Raw genomic sequence first — 22,611 nt, forward strand, 5'->3', positions numbered from 1 at the left:
TTTCGACATATTGAGAGTTTATTAAAGAAAATGCATTTGTAGCAATATATGACATGTAAGAATGTTTGCTTTATCCAATTTTAAAATACAACTTTAACAAAACTACTATTGGTGTTTTACTTAATTAAAAAAAAAATTATTAAATAATACAAAAAGACAATTAAATTTATACAATAATAAAATAGCATCAATAATACAATAAATTAATCATTAGATGATTTGATAACATAATTTGCAGTTGTTCTGCTGTATCAGTTCGTTCCTACGTCGAGTTAAACTCATTATATTTAATGGTAGGTCTATTCTTATTAGCGATGTGTCGTTTTTTTTGATACAATATTCCTAGTACCGGCGCAAAAATAACGACTACAGTAGGCCTACAAAGTATAGATTGTCTTTCATGTTTACGTTGTTGCGTTATCGTTCTGTTTTATAAACCGGTCGAGGTATCTTGCTTAACATATAGATCGGTCGTCTTGGGTCAGCTGAAAAGGACAATAAATAATGAATAAATAAATCATAAAATGTATCATGTAAAAAACAATTGTCGTTTTTTAAATTATTAATTGATGGTCATAATGTAAAATTTTATTCTAAAATAATGTACTGTGATCATTGTTAGGTTATTGTGATTTAGACACATCGTTTCTAATGCTATTGCATACAAATTGATTAATTTGTGCTTTAAATAAATTTAAATGAGAGTATGCAAAACAGTAACAACACTAACGAAAATGATCAGAATAAGAAGAAATAGAAAAGAAATATTGGTTTACTCACCGTTACTTTGTACCTTCTTAAATCTTCCATTTGTTGCGTCAAATTCATAAGTAAGTTCAGCCATACTTTTCAGAAACATCGTACGATCAGTTATATGAGGGGACATATGTACTTTACTTCGGAATAGAAAATATTCTTGTTGCTTTCTGGTGTACATCTTGAAGTTAGCAGGCATGAGATGAGGGTTGTAGCTGCGTAAGACAGGTGAACATGATCCATCTGGTGAGCTGACCGGTGAATCTCCCGAATAATCTGGAGTTGGTGACAAGCTTGAAGGCGGCGAGCTCTTGTATTTCTTTAAGCTCAAATCAAGTGGTTCATTGTCCAAAGATTTTCGCTTACGGTTATTTGCCAAGTTAGAAAGATCCATTGCATACGAATTTGTATGTGCTTGATCCATCACAGGCATGTAGTTTGGTAGAGGAATTGGCATCGGTTTTGGATAAATCACTTGATATTGTGAACTTGTAATTGGCGATCGCTTCGGTTTCTGAAAACTGATTTTAAGTTGATTTGTTTCGCCAATTTTCTGCATATATTGTTCATAACGTATTTCCAAGTCTTTCGCTGTCCTTGATAGTTTACAATGGCTACAGTCTTCGTTCATAACCCAAAAATTATCTTTTCCAAACGGTCTATCAGGGCGACGTAGAACTTTCTTAAAGCATTCGTTGACACTCAATGTATGACGTACACTGTTCTTCCATCCGACGTAACCACCACGAAGACAAGGAAAAACTTTTGGTAAACAACTCACAATCTCCTGCAAAGTCAGCATAGTGTCAGAATGCAATTCAATCACATAGGAAATCATCTCGACGTAGGAAAATGGAGACTTAACATGGCGCATGTAGTCTGGTCGTGGACGTGTTCTCTTGTTTATCTTCGGTGTCACAGTTGGTGAGTCTACGGACTCTACGTCTAGAATTGGCTCATTTTCAATATCTTCAATAATAGTAATATCAGGTTCTTCAGCAACAGTTGTATCAGGAGAAGGAATCATAGTAGAATTACACAATACTTCTGCCATACTTATGTTCAACTTAATATGCCGAAAGAATTAACGATTGGAATGATTACTCTTCGAACTTGTTAATGAAGACAGTTAAGTTAAACGTTGCTTATAAACACCGCGCCTGGCTCTCACCTGTTCATGCTGTAACCTAATTGGTCAATTCTCTGAAATTCCTTGATCAACTCTAAAACAAAAGCCTTTGTTTGAAACGTTACATATACAAAAGCCTACTTTCACAGCGTGTGTAAACCAGATATGACTGTATCCTATTGTTATATGTATATTGTTTCCTTTAATTGCAGGGCGTTGATAAAAAACATTTTCTTTCACACTTTTATTGTTAAGAAACAACTCGTTTTATCAGCCCAATAAAAAAGATAATAACAACAACAAAGTGTGAATATTACATGTACATCAGCTGTACAGGCATGGAAGTTGTAGGAAACGCCAGGAACTTCGTATATGCGATAAACAGATGAATATATTTTTTAATAATACGTCTTGAATACAGTATAACACTATTTAAAATTGTTTTACATGGTTTACGAGTACTATTAAACTCGTTCCAACAGCGTAAAATTAATATCAGAAGTTCGAGTTGCTTCATTATATTCATTAGCTTATTTATTAAAAATGTGTAATGTATTAACATTAAATGCATTACATATGTTAGGCCTACATAAAATGTAGAACTGTATCTGTTGTAGTTTGTAATCTCTCTGTTATCTTACCTTATCGATATAAAGAGGCCTTAGAGTCTTTTTTTTACTCGTGGAGATTGCCTCCTCTCAATGAATGAATATTATGATATAATTGCCATAGGTTTACATTGTATGTTACTGGCTAGTACAGTATTATGTGATTTTCAAATTTGTATCGATATATGCCATCATATCTTGTTGTATAATTATATCATTTAAACTAAGAAGCACCGCCACCACCCACCCCTCGCACACAAAAAATGACTATAATACAAAACGTTATTCACAGTTTGTTTTATTGCTTTAAACCTCTCTGTCTTATTTAACCCACTCTTCGTCGTAAAGATGGATAACGGTTCAAACAGGTAAAACGAATCTTCAAACCTGATAATATGCAGATATGTTAAATCTCTACCAAAACATCTGTCTGAAAAAATAACCTCAGTTTGACAATATCATATAGTGGTCGAGCGTATCAATTTGACTTAAAAAATAAAATTATCCGACGCTATACCATCTCCCTCACGCATATTCTAAACAAGACCATTCTATCAAACTTAATTCTTTGCAACCACTTACAGCGGGCACATAAAACAAACTTGCTTATTTTTTTGTTTTAAAACATGCTACAAATTTACAGTTTCACAAATATAATAAATTCACTGTACATTTTTAAACACCTTTTTAAAAGCAGGCAAGAATAAAAAAAGAAATAAGTTTTAAAGATATTTCAAAAGGGCAAGAATGTATATCATTGCTAAATATACAAATAAATATACTGAGATGTGCTATCGAGATTTCATAAAATAAGAATTAAGGCCGAGTTGTTTTAACCCCTCCCTGTTTTGTAGCTTTTAAATTAGGTGTCTCTTTCAATAACAAAGTGCTCTTCTGCTGCCTAAAGCAGAAGATTGTTAAATAAATAATATTACATTTATTTCATCACAAAATTGACAAGTTGACAGAGAAAGTATAAGTACCAATCATACAACAAAAACTTAGATGTTTAAAAGTTTTTTTTTATAATCCCATTTCATGAACAACTTTGTAAACTCTTTACATGCTGGTGTGTTTATCTATAGCATTTAAATTACATTCATTCATATTCAAAATCTGAGATCTAGTGAGTTGTAAGAAATTCAATCTTCAGCAATATTTAAATTGGATGTACCATTCTGCTATGTGTTTGATTGCCAAACATTCAAACAGCAGAAAACATAGCATTCTACATGTTATACCTCTCTGTCAAAAGCTTTGATAACTAGCATTATATAATATAACTAAATAAATATACATTTTATAATATCTACAGGCAATAAATTTCAAGAAAATATTAATATCTATAACAAAATAAACAGTGAAAGCGAACATTTGGCAAATATAATACATAAATAATATAAAGTTTTCAACTGTGACCATGTGTTAAATATACCATGTAACTGATATTATGATGTATCTGATAACTGATTTACTGCTATATTAATATATAAAGTAGAACCCATATTACGGGTCTCCTTAATAGGGGAGTCCTCTGAATAGAGGTTGGCTGTAGTAATATATATTTGTCCTTTGTTCGTTTCACAGGAAATTCCCCCTCAATATGGGTGTCCCTCAATGAGGGGTTCTACTGTATATTATAAAGCTGATGAATTAGGCACAATGCTTCAAGAGAAATGAGAAACAAACTTCAACATTTCAATTGCCATAATTAAGTTACTATTTAGATTAATGATATATTTAATTTTATGAATTTATAATGTGAAATTTGTTTACAATAAGTCAACTTTGTTCATATAACAATTTTTGAAAAAAAATTTAACTGGTAAAATAAATTTTAAAAAACTGCATTTAAACCAAACTACTGTATACTGATTTATAGCAATCACTATTCACATACACAAATATTTGTTACTGTATACATAAATATAATATATAAACATGGGCGGTATCACTATCAAGGCATCTGGTTTTTGCATATCACTTTTAATTTTTTTTAAAAATGGGCGGAATATCTTAAAGATGATACATTAAAAACACATTTGTTCGAATATAAAGTGCAACAACTTGAAATAAATTGGAATGTCTTATCAACGATGAGAGGAATGTTTGTTCTTTATATTAATTAATTAAAATTTGTAAATAAAGGTATGTTAGTGTAAGGTATTTTTAGTAAAAAGGTAATTTTTTATCAAGGCATATTTATTGATCATAAATCCCTTATAACTGAAATATTCAAATCTCATCTCAGATCATTTCATGTCATGATCACAATTAATTTTTTTAGTTTAAAACAAATTGTTTAAAATTTTGTTAATGAGTTTTAAATTTTACATTTACATGTTTTTACATGTAAAATCTGTTGCATGTGTAAATTGCATATAAAAACAAACATTGCATTCATGTTGTTCAATACTATACTTGAATAGTACACTTTTTGATCTACAACATTCATTACTATTACTAGTACAATTTGGTAAACAATAAAACCGATAATTTCATACATGAAAACATTTATTCTTAGTTGCTCATATTTTCTTTGTGATTGTCTCAAATCTCTGTTTCTTTATAACTTGATACATCCTCATCTTGTTTACACATTGCTGCCATTTTGATCTTGAATCTAAAAACAAAATTAAATGTGCTTATTTCAAGTCGGAAATTTACAATACAATAATAATAATAATGTTATTGCCAACAACAAAATACAGTAGCATTGGCTATATGTAAATGAAATTTTCATACCCACTTTATTGTATTGTGTTGTTTGTGTTACTTTTTCTTTGTTTTACACACAATATAGTATTTTTAACAAAAGAGTGACACCCCTTTTAATACTTTACAAACAATACAACAATAAAGTCATACAATGGTTTTACAGTACTATACTTTTAGATAGTTGATATAACAATTAACAGTTAACTCTCCCAATAACAAACTCTCTCAAATCCGGAAACTCTACCAAAACCATACTTTTCTTCTAACAAATTAATGCTTTTTTAAAAACACATTCAGAATAGCACACTTTCCAGAAAACCAGTCCAAGGGTGTCCCATATTGGGAGAGTTAACAGTATAACATTGTACAGTAATACCACTCCATGACTCAATTCTATAAATATATAGAAAAATCAAAGATGTTTAAAAGCTTAAGGATTGGATACACACTTATGCCTCAAATTAATTATTAAAGATGTATACAACACCCTGTCTCCCCCCCACCATTACAAATGTTAGTAATTAAACAATCATTAATTTAAATATTAGTACACATTAAAAAGATGGTTACTAATCATTTTAAAAAAGAAAAAAGCATTTTTAAAATCATCTTCTAACACTCAATAACAACTGTATTAATTTAAAGAAAACTAATAACAATACAAAAACCTCTGCTGTAATGGATAGACAGTTTACAAACACATAAGACTGTTCAGAGACGGCTGACAATGCAGTCTGTATGTGACAAAGCACACACACAGAAGCATAGGAAAAAAGCAGTAAATAAAATTAGTTTTTTTGCCATATGTTGATAACATAACTATGAAAATCATAATTTGGTTTCCATGTTTTTAAAAATGACTAATGACTAAGTATATATTATCACTAACTCTTACATGTATGATGGGAACAAAGTGAAAAAGTGATATTCTTATGGATACTGTATGTATAATGTGTAAAGTATCATTTCTATCCATTGCAAGGTATCAAAGCCTTCAGTAAAAAAGATTTGAGAATCGCTCATTACAGTACAATGTCATAGAAACATTATAAAGGTTGGTTGGAAATTTGTTTTTTGAGTACTAAAGAAACTATTCCAATAATATTATAAATTGTAGGAAAATATATTACTGTTTGCACTCAAAGGTTAGATAGCAGAAGCAATAGCTCATTCTCTGTACTGTATCTATACTGTATATATTTCTACAGTATCATAGGCAAATTCTGTGATAAGTTAACATGTCTATCACATGTGACACCTGTATCACAGGCTATATGCCTACCCTAACCGTAATATAATACAGGCACCACTGATAGGATAAATTGAGACTATATAACAGATATAGTCTATGATACTGTATATATGCCATATATAGAGATACAGTACAGAAAAACTGGTAAAATGAATGACTGTGCATTTTCATATAAAAAAGTTGAATGAACCCAACATTTTCATTTATACTTTATCCCATAACAAGTAATACATTATATTAGTATACATTTGTACAAATTTTGGAAGCATTACTATGCTATATACTTACAGTACGGCCAGACATGGCAGAATCAGCACGCGGACTGAATTGACGAGAAACGGCAGAACCTTGACGGGATACTACTGAGCCAGGACGGGAACTTATTGATTTCGCATCAATATCATCATGGTTGTTCTAAGCATGCAATTAAAGCAGTGTAAAAAAAAAACAAATAACAAACACATGCAAAATTAAAACAAAGTAAATTAAAGAGAAAAACAACATCATTACTAAAAAAAAAACATTACTTTGCTTTAAATAAATAATTTTGTTTGACAAATCCAAAAGCAATTACTCACATTCTTTTGCTTTTGGATTTGTCAAACAAAATGATTTATTTATTATCTACAATCCTACAAAATGCATTTATTCACGGATTACTTTGCTTTTAATATTAGATTCTTCTTCTTTTTAAGCCATTGTGAAAATTCTAAGTATCAACCCAGTGCTGAAACATTTTACAGTTTAGTCATACTTCAACAAAATAAAAAATTATTGCCTCACAACGGACAGAATTAATGGCATCAGTAATATAACAAACATGATGCTCACACAATATCATTAAATCCAATTAAACTGCAGATTTTAATAACAACTGTATTTTAAATTTGAATCATACTCATAATTATTTATTCAAACAAATAAGTAAATAATTGATTTTTGATAGTGTGTCATATTTTAAGAATAAATTTTGTATTGTTCATAGAATTTGTGACGGTATCATATTTTTAATGATGTAGACAGCTTTGTAGAGTATTAATCATTTTTAACATTGCATGTTTTGTATTTTTATTAATTAATGTGCATACGGCTTCCCCTTGGGAGGTATTTTTGAAATAAATAAAAACAACAATAGGGTGGGAACTTAACAACATTGGATGTAATCAATGGTCTACTTAGCATGCTAGGTAACACCTTTGAATGCACTTGAGTGAATGCCTTAAAATAAACTGGGTGTGAATTTAGACTGAGTGACCCGCCCACTGCAACTACATTGTCAATAACAGGTGAGAAACCAAACTAAAAAAATCAAGCATTATCATGATACTACACTACTACTATTATGGCTCCAACAAAAAAAAGAAAAGAAATCTAATAATAAAGAAGGGTTGGATGGTTGTATTAAACAAACAAAATTTAAAATGGGTTTGAAAAAACTGAAAGGGAACTATGGTGAACTAAAATACATATGATATTGTGATCTTTTCATATATAAATTTACTGTGTATGGTTTACAAAAAGAATTTTAACTGTAAAAATAAGTTTACATGCTTAGTGCATTAAAATAAATATTTTATTTATCGTGATGATGGGAACTTACCGCTGATGAAGGTCTCTGCGAGATGGAACTACCAGGGCGAGAAACAGCCGCCAAAGAACGTGCTGCACTGTGTCGTCCGCTGCTGGTACTTCCTGCTCCTCTATTGGACAAGGATGCGTCCGAATCCCAGCGTTCCAACTCTTCACGTACAAGTCGCTCCATCTGTTCACGTCTGTTACCATCGCCCTCCTCATCCTAAAGATAAAAGTAGAGAAGGTTTATACATTGGAAATTATGAGAAGTATTTTATGATGGATGTGACTGTGATGTTTGGGTTTGCAATCACAGAATCAATGGTACACAAGTATTATACCTCTTTAATATTATCCAATAGTTTGCCCATAGTTTCGCGTCTTTTAAGTTTCGCCCGTTCCATAGCCTCTAGTTTAACCAACACCGCATCAATCTTCGACACAATGCTACCAATCGAATGTTCCATACGGTCAACTCTTCGGCTCAAACTAGAAAAAAAAGCAGTTATTAGTATTCTAATTGGTTATATTCATTCTATCTTTTATTTCAGAATCTCTGGTCAAGAGAGTAAAGTAAAATTACATATAAATACAACTGTACTAATTACTACTACTCATCTCAGGATGGCATTCCACCTGGAGAGCATTCCACATGTATCAATATTAAAATAGAACACTTCCTCGCTTTATTGCACTTAAAAGATGTCCCCTTAATAGGAGTTCTGTTGTACAACTACGTTTTTACATACACAACAAATTCTTCATAGGATACACCGCTGACTCCACCACGTCCACGTCCACCACCACCATCTTCGTCATCATCATCATAACTACCGTTGCTCTCACTGGTACCAGGGCGTGGTCCACTTCCTCCATTCTCTTCAAGTTCTGCAAGTTGGTTGTTCAAGTCAGTCTAACAAAACAAATTTGAAAATTTAACAACCAACGGCAAACTTTATTTATATTGTTATTAATTAAAATCCTAAAAATGTTAATTCTTTTTAATACCACATATGAACAGACTTGTACATAAAGTATAAATCTGCTTCACAAACTAAAATCTTTATTTTAGTACTGTTTAATTAAGTGAAAACATACCTTTTGTGTTTCAAGGTCTGAAGCCATCTTCATCTGCTCTTCAGCATCTAGGATACGATCGCCATCAACGTCATACTTGGCAAACACAGCCTCAATTTCAGGATCAGCATGTCCACGACTATATTCAAATTATAAATTTATTACAAATTGAGATGACAAGATGAGATGCAAACCTACTAGTCGATATTTGTACTAACAAGTAATAAGACTAACAAGGGTAAAAATGTATATATAAAAGTGAACATTAATAATTGGGAGACCATTAGATGCAGGTCCATTGGATTTGTTTGCGTCACAAAACAAACCTTATTTAGTAATTTTATGTATATGAATGAAGATTATTGTAGGTAGATAAAAAAGATAAATAAGAAATCACAACATACGCTTTGAGTTCCATTCTCCACTCGTCAAAGTCCAAGTGCTGGTCAGCATTGTGGTCAGCATGTGCAAGAGCCTCCTGAATGTCCGCTATCTTGTCACGTTTAAAGTTCAACTTGCCAACCATCTTCTCGTAGCCTTTCTTGAAATAATCAGTGATTTCAAATTCACTCTTCTGGTTTGCAATGTCTGCCTTCACTTCACTGTAGGTGTCATTGATAATGGCCAAGAACATGTTCTAAAAATTAAATAAAATTAAAATAAGAACATTTTATAATTTGTAAATAGTAGAAGGTACTTGGTATCATCCTTTTATATGTATTAAATAATAATAATCTTAATAGACAGCCTCTATTAATGAAGGTGACTTAATGTTTATATAGATTAGGTTACATTTTAATAGATTAGGCTGTATGTTATTAGAATGTGGTCTTTCAAATAAGGTCTTAAAAGAGGTAGTATTAATAATAGACACTGGAGAATTGTAATACGATAGTCTTTTTATATAGATTAGGTAGTCTATTAATAATAGGTTGTCTCTTAATATAGGTAGTCTCTAAATAAAAGTTTTTCTTAATATATGGTGGTCCCTTAATAGAAGGAGTCTCTAAATAAAAGTTATTTCCTAATAGACAGTGGTCCCTTAATAGAGGTAGTCTCTAAATAAAAGTTGTTTCTTAATAGATGGTGGTCCCTTAATAGAAGTAGTCTCCAAATAAAAGTTATTTCTTAATAAATGGTGGTTTATTAATAGAGGTAGTCTCTTAATAAAAGTTGTTTCATGGTGTTTCAGAATATAGTGGATTAGAATTTGCTTTACTTACCAGCAAGACAAAGAACACAACAAATACATAGGACATGAAAAACAGAGGTCCAAGAATACGATTTGCGGCTTCAAGTTCATGGAAATCAAAGTCTCCAAGGATGATACGGAACAAAGTGAAGCTAAAAAGTAAAAGACATATTATGAGAAAGGATTTGTTCCCTTAAATTTACAGTTTTGTTTGACTGTAATTACTTTAAATGTGTTAAGGTTAGAAATAAAATAATGACAGTTATACTTACACACAGTCACCAATGGTGTGGAAATCCTTGATCTGAGTGCCAAAGACCAAGTAACCCAACTGAGCATATGCCAAAAAGATGATTAAGAACATGACAGTAAAGCCTCCCACGTCTTTAGCACATTTTGACAATGTTGATGATAACTGGGTCATTGTCTTGTTAAAGCTGATATACTTGAATACCTAGAGTTAAAAAAAAGTCCTTTATTATTTATTGTTTATTTTTTTTTCATCTTAATATTTAAATATTTCCTAAAAATACACACTAGTTTAATCAGTTTAAGTAACACTATGCTGTTCTATTTTTTGTAAATTATGGAAAAATAAAGTAAAGTCGTTTGATGTTTTGAAACATTTATTTGTTCGATGTCAATTTGTTCAATTCGTTGCATGTCCTAATTTGTAGTAAACTTTATTTAATAAACCTTAATAAATATGTGGTAAATTAAAAACATTAAAAGCTCAATACAGATACATATAGCTACAATCAGTATCCAGTATATTGCAAAAATTTTAATTCGGCTATACTATATCTATCAAAAACTGAAATAAAAAAGAAAAGAAAAAAATCATACCTTGACCCAAGCAAGGAATACAGCAATAGCAATGACGTTGTTGAACACTCCCTGACAGTAGCCTAAGAATTCAAAGTCAGCATACTGCTCTGGTTGGGATAGCAATGTCTCAATCATACGATTCACAGCCATTGTACGATACACACTGAATACCATACACAGCACAGATATCTGTAGAAAGATTTTGTTTTCAATGATTTTCATTTTAATAAAATATTATTATTTATTTTTCCAATCAGCCATCACATCACAACTGTCATTCTCAACTCTCCTCCACATGTTTTTGGACTGCAGTAGTCACTAAGAATTTTAATAATTGTGAATTAATCAATAACTTTGGGTTAAATGTATTCACTTAATAGATACGAAAAATTGTCTTAAAATATAAAGGGTAGTTTCCTTATTCAAAGTGTGATTAGTGAATTTGGCCACTATTAACAATGTTTAATTATAAAAACTAACATACAATTTTGAGTTACCTATGTTATCTGTGCACATTGGGAACTACATCTATAGCCATGAAGCTCATTTAAAACACAAAAGGGCTTTAACTAGAAAATATGAAAACATGAGCTGGCTAACATGCTCAGTGGAATAATGAATTGTAAACAATGAAATCAACTCACAATAATGATAATGACATCTAAGCAGTTCCAGATAGTTTTAAAGTATGCCATGCGATGCTTTCGAATCTCAATAACCTCTTCTACAATGTAGTACATAACGAAGATAACAAAAATGCATTCACAGGCCCTCACAAAGAAGTCAAAGGCTGTGATGTAACGCAACAGTTTCACGGTTCGGAAATTCCATGAAGGAATAGCGCCACCAGTGGCAGGGAATTCCATTACCATTCTAGAAGATAAATGTTCATAAAATATTGATTTTGATCAGTATTTATTTATTTATTCAAGATCCAACAGTGTAAAGAAAAACACCAAAACAGGATCGCCATAAAATATACATTTGATTTACATTAAAACGAACAGGAAAACAAACAGATTTATATATTATTAAAAATGACATTAAAAGCAGAAGTATTACAACTAAAAATATCGATTGTTTACATGGCAAAAACCCATAATTCATTTCATTTTTATTTATTATTTAATTCGCAATCCAATGTACCCTGTACATATAATATTACAAATTAAAAGATAAAAAATACAATAAAACAAAAACCCATGTACCACAGACTGGTAATACATTAAAAATCCCCAGTTTGCATCCATTGTTGACACATAAAGGCATTTCTCCTAATGCACATTTATAACCCAAACATTATTAGAGTGGATAATCCTTAGTGAAAAACCATAAATAAATTGTCTGATGTTTTCTTTGAAAATAATAATGGTAATTTTAATGAATATTGAAAAAAAAAATAAAGCTCTGTCTACACTATCAAACTAGTTTGACTAAAAAAGTGTGATGTGCCCAAATATGGTAGTGCTATGCTTAAATATGGTATATGACATCATCATTTTTTTGTCACATAAAGTTTGATGGTGTAGACAGAGCTTAAGAGCACAAAAACAACACTTACCTGACAATACAGAACAGATTAATATTAGCATTGTATACAGTGAAATCTACCATCACCACACGTGTTCCACGATCCAGCCACAGGTTTTCCATAAGGTCATTGATCATCGATATCGAGTCACCACGATTATCGGTGAGATCTTGGTAAAAACCACCACCGCCATATGACGCTAGTTTACCCCAGTGAGAAGAGCCGTCTAATTCCGATTCAGTTGAATATACCCAACTGCAATTTATAAAAAAAAATAAAATGTTTGTACAATTAGAAAACTTAATACAGTTTAAAACAATAATAGTATACACTGTAACCTTCTAATAAATTTTAAAAAAAATCTCTTTCAAAAGTTAGAGAGAATAAATTATATAGTTAGGGCTATAACTATAAGTATATGTTTTGTTAAATGGTTGAAACATCAGAATTTCCAGAAACCATGGTAGGGCAGCCCAATGGTTTCTGGTATTAAGAGAGTGGGTGTATTAAGTAACAAAGTACGGTCAAGTTTTTTTCTTAATTGTGACTATACTCAGATGAGGCAGTGTATGATGATGATGATTGCTCACACCAAAGGTTAATACAAAAAATAAAAAAGAAACATACGCTGTGCCGTTTGCTTTTCCAAATGTTTGTTGATCTTCACTTGCTTCAGAATATGGTGCATAACACGTCTTAATAATGTCAGAAAAATGGTCGTGAACAATACAGGAGTCGTTTCGTACTTTCAGTTGTCTTATCCGTGGTATTCCTAACATCTTGTTTTCATAAAATATATAACCCCATTCATCTCGCGTCACATTCTCGTCATTGTACCATTTCTCCCAATACAGTCCGTCCATCAGCACGTTCTGCGAGAACTATAAAAATGAAAAAAGACATAGAAGATAATGAACATATCATTCTATTTAAGATAAACTGCTATTGCCAACCATACAGTAGATGTTACAACTTGGTTGTTGAGTTGACCACATTTTGTAGTTTACACTAATTCAGTAGCTGAAAATATTATATATAAATACAAATAATGAGCTCACCCTCCAGAAATCAGCCATGGTTGTAGATCCACGGAATGTATTCTTGGTGTCTGGATACTGGGAGTCCAAGAATAGCTCTGACATCACTTTGGTGTAGTAGTACATAGTAGAGCTGGTCATTCCAAACGTAACTGTAAAAATATAACAAGTAGGCATTGTACATCATAATTTTGATTTTTATTAAAATAATTAAAAATTGAGAGATAAAGAATCTTCCATTTTGGAAATGAACAAGTATGAATGTACCTTAACAATCATAGGTTTATTTTCACATTAAAAGGTGAGGTTTAAACAAGACAACAATTTATATTTGAAATTAGTTTCTTTTCATATCGTCATTTGAAGATAACAATGAAAAGTCATTTGTTGACGATAAACAACTTTAATACTTTTTTTCACTGTAATTATACAGTATCTCTGTTGAGATAATAGTCTATTGCAATTTTAATATCCAGGTACTAATAGCTAGACACACCAATTTTCCAGTACTACATAAACACAGAAAATAAATTCAGAAAAGAATTTCTCCATGGTAAGAATGATACTGATGAATAAAATTATCACGGGAAATGAAAACACATTTACACAGCACTAAATGGAATTTAATCAATTCATTAATGGTTCATGTTGCTTTATAACTAGGTTGCATTATTATTTATTTAGTAGTTATCAACAGTGGAAACTCATTTAATTTAATCATGCTTTAGTTACAGAACAGGGAGAGTAAAGCTTGGTTCTCACTAGGGACGCAACGCAAGGACGTAAGTGATTTGACCAATCACAAGCGATTGATTATTCGAACTGTCACTTGTTATTGGTTGCGCCATTGCGTCTCTAGTGGGAACCAGGCTAAAATCAGGTTAATTTATTATAGTTTTTAGAATACATAATAAAGTAAAATCTGAGTAAAGTTGACAGTTAAAAGAAAGCAATAAACAGAATCTTAATCTCAAGATTAAGTGAGAAACCACTTTTGCTAATTTTCGGAATTGAGAATTTTACCTTATTTAAACAACAATTTTAAATTATTAAATACACTATAAATATTAGAACAACTGATTAATTAAAGAAATGTAATAAATATTGGTAATAAAGATTGGTAAAAGTACTCCATGTACTGCAGTAAATTATGGTTGATTTTTATATACTTTGATATAGAATTTGGTTTAGCTTTGTAAAGTTATTGTGAGATATTGCAACAATTGATATTGACAATGAACAGAATCTTGAATTATTGGTTTGCCAAGCAACGAGCAAGGTAGAATTGACTACTAATTATAATTAATAAAATGTGATAAAGTACTGTAAGTAACTTCTATTGTTCCTATTCAACGATGCAATTGTCATAATCTTTATATTAGAAAGCCATCTCTACCCGATTGGGTAGCTTTGTATTGAAATTGGTTTCATTTTATACTGCGTCATTGGTTGCCAAGGAGTTTCTATAGAAACTACAACAAAAACTATTTCGAAGGATATTGATTATGATATTTACGTTGAGTAGGTGAAAGGGATTCAAACATCGTTACCATTTTATGATACTTTAAAGATGTTTATAATCGCTACAGAACTGTTTTCATAACATTTTTAATTTAAATATAAATTATATTCTACCATATATATTCTACCATTTTAAAGTACTACCAAATACGACAGCACACATTTAAATAATATTCTATAATAACTAAAAAAACAAGGTTTTTCTTGACCCAACCTAAATTTCCTCAGTTTGTTCCAGGGATATAAATTTTATATTTATTTAATTAAAAAAAGAACAAGTAAAACAATGATGATAATTGAATACAGTAATACTACATAGTGAGAAATGATGATAATAATCAATACAATACTGTAACTAGCAGCATGATGGTTAGGTTATCAACAACTTTATTAATAAAAACAATAAGACCTACACAATTATACCTCTACTATGATCCAATTGAAAAAAAAAGGTGTGAGGAGCTTTCCTGTTCAGTTTCATTTATTAATAAAATAGTGGATGAGATCTGTGAAACTGGGAATAGTACACATAGGTATTCATAAAGTTAATAAAGTTAATACCTAAAATGGCCCGAGTGTGTACTTTGTAACTAATTGTACAGGTTCCCCAAATCACTGGTCATACAGTGTAAAAAGAATCTGACATTACTAACATTAAGTAATGTTCTACTATTCTGTTCTTGTAATGATAAAACCATCCAAACACTTGAATTGCTTTTTAAATGGTTTAGTAGAACTAATAACATTAACGTTAAAATGCTTAATGGAAAAATTATTCACTAATTTGGATTTCAAAGTGCAGTGTGCAAATTTCCCTAAGCGTATTTAATTATGAGATTCAATAATTGGAAGAAAATGATATTCCATGTAAACATCTACTGCAAGTTTTAATATTCATCACACACCTAATTAAAGTGCAAGAGCTGAAACAGTGAATAACAATAGTTTGCTAATACTGATAGTTAATACAGAACCATGTCCTCAGACAGCTTATAATAAAACATTGTTTGTGTCTTTCTTTCAGATGCAAATCATATCATATTGGAAGCTTGTACCGCACAATAGAATGCTACTTAAGTGCGTGCTTATCAGATATTCCACCTAATGTATACTGTATACATAGCATCTTGTTTTTACAATATAAATAAATTAAAATGTAATAAATGTTAAATATACTGTACTAGTATATTACATTTTAAAAAGAAAAAAATATTACTATACTGTAGTTTTATAGATTCAGAGTTGAATGAGGATTATTAACTTTACAATAAAATTGACACTGACAGAAACCACTTCAAGAATAAAGTAAGGAACACCAAAATAATTCATTAGGCACTTCCTATCACCATTTGGTTATGTGTTACATTATTATTCAGTTATTTGTTCCTGAAAATGTTTCCAAAACGTTTATCCTCTTGTTTTTATCATCAATTGTTATTTTCATATTAGCGAGCGTCTTTTAATTTATTAATAGTATTAGTAGATTTACTGTTCTATTAAAACACCATGGTGGCACTATTTTTTTTGTATTGAATTTATGTGTGCGCAATGCTTACAAAATTAAGATGCGAGAATTTTGGAATATATTACTGTAAATACTAATTATTTGTACTAAACAGATGTCTTACTGTCATTTGAACATCTTTAAGTTGGTGGCTATGCAACTATTGTAAAATGCAAAGCTGGTTTTTTACATCATTATATATTCAATAGTAAAGAAATTAAACGCATTAGTGTTTGCAATTGCTGACCTTAAAATACTGGCTGTTGCTGACCATGAGGTATTAGTCTGATCTGAACATAAGTGGCGTTGTACTACTCTTCTCATCATGCAGTTGCTCGCTGTCAAACTGTTGTACTGTATCTTTAAATAATATCACATACAAATCCTAAACATTGTACTTACCAATGCAAATGACAACCAAGAAGACCATGTAAATGGCCAATTCTCGCAGGGTGGTCCGCACATGCAGTTCTTTATCGGCCTTTGTGTCATCTGTCTGTCTGGTTCTCCAAAAAGCTACAAATTTAGATTTTGAAATATTTCTTTAGTTTTAATATTCTGTATTTTAGCAACATAACATTAAATACAAAAATTATTATGCATATCATTATACCCACTGAGAAATTGTTTGGCCTACTCCACTGGACCCAGCTAGTATGATTTAGATTGTTTCCATATGGTTGGCTACACAATTTTAAAAGGTACTGTAGGATGATTATGAAACATTAGAATTAACTGTGGTTTAGTAAATCAAACCGAAATTAAAAACATTTAACAAAATATTTTCCATCTTATTATAATTAATTAAAATCATTGAAATCACTTCACATCACATCTTTGTCAAAGTTTCATTTATTATTTTATAACCTACTGTACTGTATGCAAATCATTACCACACCGACAGCCACAATAGCCATATTAAAACTGAGTATGTGAGAAATACATTGAGGAAACTAGGTCCTACCATGGAAAAATATAACTTATTTCTCCATGGTCCTACTAATACTATAATAATTAATCCAATGTGTCAAGTGGAGAAGCCAGCTTCAACCTACTTAAAATACAGGCAGGGAACCCGTCTTATATTACCTTTAAGCAAGCTAAATTTAGCTAACAAGCATCAATGTTGTTATAGATAGTAACCTGTGTGTTAGAGCACACTACAGTTTTCAGAACATAAGTATTCAGCCTCCTGCTATAGGATTCTTCTTAGTATCTAAACACACTAATTGGGGCTTTTCCTAGTAAAGTCTACGAGGTAACGTGGGTTAGAAAGTTAAGGGTTAGTGGAAATAGAACGGTACTTTTGGGTATATTGAGTCTTGGGCATATGCTGTGTTAAAAACAGGCTGGGTGGAAGACCTTAACATATATTTTAGGCTGGTTGGAAAACTCTGACCTGCCTTTGCCAAGTACAATTCATTGACAATCACTATGGTTATGTTGTAACAGTAACTTTCAAAATTGGATGCTTTTTTATGTTGCAATAATCTAGTATTAAATTTTTATTGTAAAGATGTGACTTTTTTTTTTTTAATTAGTGAATAAATCAATAGTGAAAATGGTTGACATGACATCTTTATCTGTTCTTGGAAAAACAAACATTAATTTACAAGAAGACTGTACCAAATAAATGGTATTGTGCATTCAGTGTAAACAGAAACTGCAGAGTAACTACAGAAGAGCTATATTGACTGAATAATACTGGATACGTTTCCTCTTTTGAAATTAAACATTTTCTCACAGAAATAACATTCAGCAGATGCTCTAATTTACTTCTATTCTATTTCATTATAAAGAGTTTGGATTTCACAATTACGCACGTTTCATACCCAAAGGCATTGCTTTTTTAGAGGTTTCTAAATGCTTCCCCTCAACAGAGACTATAAGAATCAGCGCACGTCTCAGTGCCTCTTTTCATAACACACAAGCCTGTTTAATAAAGAAAGCACAAACCATCATAGTATGCACAAACTAAATAATGCTGTGTTATGAGTGAGTTGAGAAATACTAAGAAGGTTATTGGTGAGATAAATTTAAAGAGTCAAGATTTGAAAGCAGAAGGTGTAACAGCTGACAGGCAACACCTGATATAAACAAACAAAAGTTTCAATTTGTATTTAATGTTACTGCACGAAGCACTGTTATTGTAGTAACAATTGTTTCATTGTACTTTTTATACAGGTACACTACTACTATTATAAGTCACTAATCGATTGATTGCCGAAAGTGATTGATAATATATCTACAGTAGAACCTCCTTTGGGACACCTCTATTCAAGGGACATTTTCATGTGAATGAACGAGGGCCACATGTTTTAAAATTATTATCCTTATTTTGGGGCCATCTCTATTACACTTTGTGGGGTCCCAATGGTGCCTCCTTAATATGGGTTTTACTGTATTGAATATTCATCATGATAATTGCTATAAAGACAACATACACAGTGATTGAAAAACAAGCCCAACAATACCTAGAATTGCTTTTTGAGAAAAAAATATATCTCTAACTAAATGATAATATTCTAACTTTACTACGGTATATGGAAATAATATGCTAATATATCAACTTAATTTGGAATCGTTAACTGTGTGAAGTAGTGGTAACCATGTCTATTTTTTTCTATTACAAAAATGGCTAATATAAATTGCGTTTAGATAAAATTATTTTCTACATTATTGATTTTTAGTGCAAATTATAATTTATTCATAAGCACACGTTGTACAAGGATATCACAAAGACATACAACTTATCGATTTTGTTATAAAAGCTACCAAGGAGAGGCTTCGATCGCTGTATTTGACCAATCAATATTGAACTAGAAAAACATTGAAAATTCGTTCAAGTATAGATTATGAACATAGCGCAATAGCAAATTTGAATAGAGTTTATGGGCAAACAATTTAATGCACTTATTAATTTCTGATGAGAAATAACAAAATTAAATATTGATTATTGTGCAATGCAGATATTGACGCATGAAAATGAACAACGGTACGATATCCTTCCGCCATCTTAAAAAGAGTAGTTAAAAAGTGTAACAAATTATATAACTAAATAATATTAAAAAGTATTTCAGAGGCTAATTGTCATTGTACAGTACTACAAATTAAACTATTAAAATGACAGCTAATTTTAAAAATTCCCTATAAAACAGATAATTAAAGAATGAAATAAATAATAATTATTGATCTAAATACGATACAGGCATATCATAATGATGGAAATGTGATTAAAACAATTTTTTAAAACATATTTTACTGTTGATATTGTTGTCAGCAATGTTGAAATTGCCAATTAATATATTATAATTACGGTATAGTAATTAAAATGAAGCCTTTGCTTACTCTAGTTTGATGGCAACTGGAAAAAAAAATGATATTAGGCTTAATCTAGGTAAGGTTACTCACATCTAAGGAATCTTTTGAATTTTGTCCAGCATCCTGCCTTTTGTTGAAGTTCCTTCTCTTTGGCAGCAGCTGGATCAACAACTCTCATCTGTCCTCCAACATAAACTTCACTTTCCATAGCCATTGGGTTGTCATCAGCATCATCACTATCTTCGTTTTCTCCTTCTCTTCGTCCAAAACTGCTGTTCAACTCTCTTTCTTCGGTCCCCATGTCGAAACCATCATTATCCCAGGCCGATCGTGAAGCAGAGCTTTGTGGTCGCCTGTCAAATCCTTCCTCCTCAATCTTGTCCATATCGGCGTCGCGGTCCTTCGTTGATATACCAGTACCAGGCCTACTCGTACCACTTGGCGAAGGGCTAACTCTGGGACTCTTCGGTCGCCTTGATATAGCACTCATATTGCACAATTACACTATCACCGTGTATATTTGGTAATTCAAAAATAATCACTAAAATTTGAAGCGCAAATTAGGGAGGAATACCTCCTAAATAATGCGTTAAACCACTTCACAAACTTACTATCCGTTTGTAAACGACAAACTCACTTGTGTGTGTTTCTTCTTCGCTCGATCAACTTTGTGTCTTTGGGAGGAGATCAAAGGAGGAGGAGCGCTCTCTGTAGTTTGTGTGTGGTAATTGGTGGTGACGTCATCGTATCGATGTTATACCATGGATGGTTATACCAAGATGGTATCAACGTCACTTTTATATTACATTAAATTATGTGTAAAGCCTAGTGTAGGCTTTTTCTTGTGATCGTAAATAATGATGAAGATTATTATTATATACATATGCATTCAAATAAATAAACACTGAAAACAAGTAGGCCTAAGAGTCAGTCTATTTTATAGTATGAGTATCGTTCGTTGTAGGCCTATGTCATTAAAAAAAATGTAAAGTCTTCATCCGGCATCTTGTTAGAACTAGGCCTACAATATAGGCCTACTTGGTCATAATCAATATAAGATCTAAACTATTGCGTAACCATATCGAAGAAGAACCTTTCAGGGGCGTGTCCAATTCAAGAGGCGTGAAAAGTGTGGCGTTAGATAGTAAGAGCCTAATCCTAATATGATGATATTTAACTAAAAATCCTTACCTTTTCTTATTCTAGGTCTTTATACTATTCATTTACTATAGGCTTAATTTATATTCGACTTATCAGTAATACAGTACAATGTTGGGCAGAGGCACTAAGAAAAATACACTTCTCAAACGAGCCATGGGAAATGAGATTTTTAATTTGTTTAAAAAAATGAATACTGCCTACCACTTTACAGAAAATATAGCCTAGGCCTATAATAACAATAGGATTTTTGGCATAAACAACATTATAAGTAGGCCTAGAACCTTCTCTTTTGGGACACCGGTATTCAAGGGACATCCCTAGGGGACACTTTCCATAACGAATGAGTGGCAATTTGTTAACACTATATAGGCCAACCCATATCCAGAGGACCCCTAAGGGAAAACGGTGTTGCGTCCGATAGCGTCCCCTTAATATAGTTTCTACTGGATTTCAACGGTCCTTTACTTCATTAGTAAAATAAATACATATCGATTATATCTTGTAAATATAAATTGATTATCGATAGTATAGAAATTATAATGCAGCTGCCTTGGAAATCTGAAAACAGTGCATTGTATATATTATCAATTATTAAAGTGTTATTAATTGTTCGATGAAAAATGGAATAAAATGTTGAACCTAAATTGAATTTGGAAACATAAATATAAGCAGTAGGCCTAAGCCTACACAACGAATTATTTATCAACTGACGTCGTACAAATATTAAAACATTGAATATTAATATTTTGGTTTAAAAAACCCCTTTAAATTTGGCCTCCGTACTGGATTAACAGCACACTATAACTTTACTAAAATTATAATAAGCGGATTAGCTAACAAAAAAGGTTGGTGTGCTGAGTGTGTAGAAACATGGCAATGGGAGCTGTCTAAACAAGCTATTGGACCTCCGCTTATAACCCATTACAACAATAATTCAGTAACTAGTTAGTAACCTTTTCCTTCATTTAAAATTGTAAAGGTAAAACATTGGCAAGAAACGATGGTAAATATCTTCAATTAAACCCTACTGTCTTATGGTCATACATTTCTAAATTAGATAAATAACTATAAATTGAAATAACAAAATATTACTATTATTATGCAACAAGTTTATATTCTATTTCATTTATTTAACAACATATTTGTCTAGAATTACACAATCAGGAAAGAAAACCCTCTTTTACATTGTGGTCCTGTCTTTAATTCAAAATAATTTGGGAAAAAAGTTTTATTTTTGTGAAAAGAAATAAACATTTATTCTTTAATTTAGTCTAAAAGTTTTACATTACAACGTGAAAAAATTATCTTCGATTTGACATCTCTTACAGACTAGAGATTGAATAATGTTTCATGAATTCAAAATGTTGACAACCAAATTATTATTTGTCGTCACATGTAGCCTAT

The 22,611-nt window shown here is 31.3% G+C and overlaps 2 protein-coding genes across 4 annotated transcripts; both read right to left on the reverse strand.

The window, feature by feature from the left end:
* LOC144844722 (uncharacterized) lies at nt 1-1,952 on the reverse strand. The gene is made up of 2 exons (XM_078701753.1): nt 781-1,952; nt 1-485 (listed from the first exon to the last, which is right to left on the reverse strand). The coding sequence occupies exons 1-2, from the start codon at nt 1,808-1,810 to the stop codon at nt 418-420; spliced, it is 1,098 nt and encodes a 365-aa protein (XP_078557879.1). The 5' UTR covers nt 1,811-1,952; the 3' UTR covers nt 1-417.
* Nucleotides 1,953-2,775: 823 nt separating this feature from the next.
* Nucleotides 2,776-20,703, reverse strand: LOC144845899 (polycystin-2-like protein 1). 3 transcript variants are annotated; one of them, XM_078703405.1, is made up of 17 exons: nt 20,137-20,703; nt 17,128-17,241; nt 13,722-13,852; nt 13,291-13,544; nt 12,694-12,918; nt 11,777-12,005; nt 11,151-11,321; nt 10,577-10,758; nt 10,336-10,456; nt 9,517-9,749; nt 9,134-9,251; nt 8,785-8,948; nt 8,377-8,524; nt 8,064-8,258; nt 6,752-6,877; nt 5,913-5,945; nt 2,776-5,116 (listed from the first exon to the last, which is right to left on the reverse strand). In XM_078703405.1, exons 1-17 carry the CDS (start codon nt 20,534-20,536, stop codon nt 5,087-5,089), a joined length of 2,874 nt encoding a protein of 957 aa, XP_078559531.1. In that variant the 5' UTR covers nt 20,537-20,703; the 3' UTR covers nt 2,776-5,086. The 3 variants fall into 3 exon arrangements, with proteins under 3 accessions (XP_078559531.1, XP_078559532.1, XP_078559533.1); XM_078703406.1 differs by lacking the exon at nt 5,913-5,945 and having other exon boundaries at nt 20,137-20,702; XM_078703407.1 differs by lacking the exons at nt 5,913-5,945; nt 6,752-6,877 and having other exon boundaries at nt 20,137-20,702.
* Between the last annotated feature and the right edge of the window lie 1,908 nt (nt 20,704-22,611).

The sequence above is a fragment of the Antedon bifida genome, chromosome 6 (genome assembly GCF_963402885.1).
Source record: "Antedon bifida chromosome 6, ecAntBifi1.1, whole genome shotgun sequence".
Classification (NCBI taxonomy): domain Eukaryota; kingdom Metazoa; phylum Echinodermata; class Crinoidea; order Comatulida; family Antedonidae; genus Antedon; species Antedon bifida.

Bases quoted from the DNA above. Each gene is read 5' to 3' on its own strand.
- LOC144844722 (XM_078701753.1), bottom strand. From the start codon at position 1,810: ATGGCAGAAGTATTGTGTAATTCTACTATGATTCCTTCTCCTGATACA. The intron at 486-780 runs GTGAGTAAACCA...TGTCCTTTTCAG, and splicing joins TAAGAAGGTACAAAGTAACG to CTGACCCAAGACGACCGATC.
- LOC144845899 (XM_078703405.1), bottom strand. From the start codon at position 20,536: ATGAGTGCTATATCAAGGCGACCGAAGAGTCCCAGAGTTAGCCCTTCG. The intron at 17,242-20,136 runs GTGAGTAACCTT...CTAAATTTGTAG, and splicing joins ATTCAAAAGATTCCTTAGAT to CTTTTTGGAGAACCAGACAG. The intron at 12,919-13,290 runs GTATGTTTCTTT...TATAAATTGCAG, and splicing joins GGAAAAGCAAACGGCACAGC to TTGGGTATATTCAACTGAAT.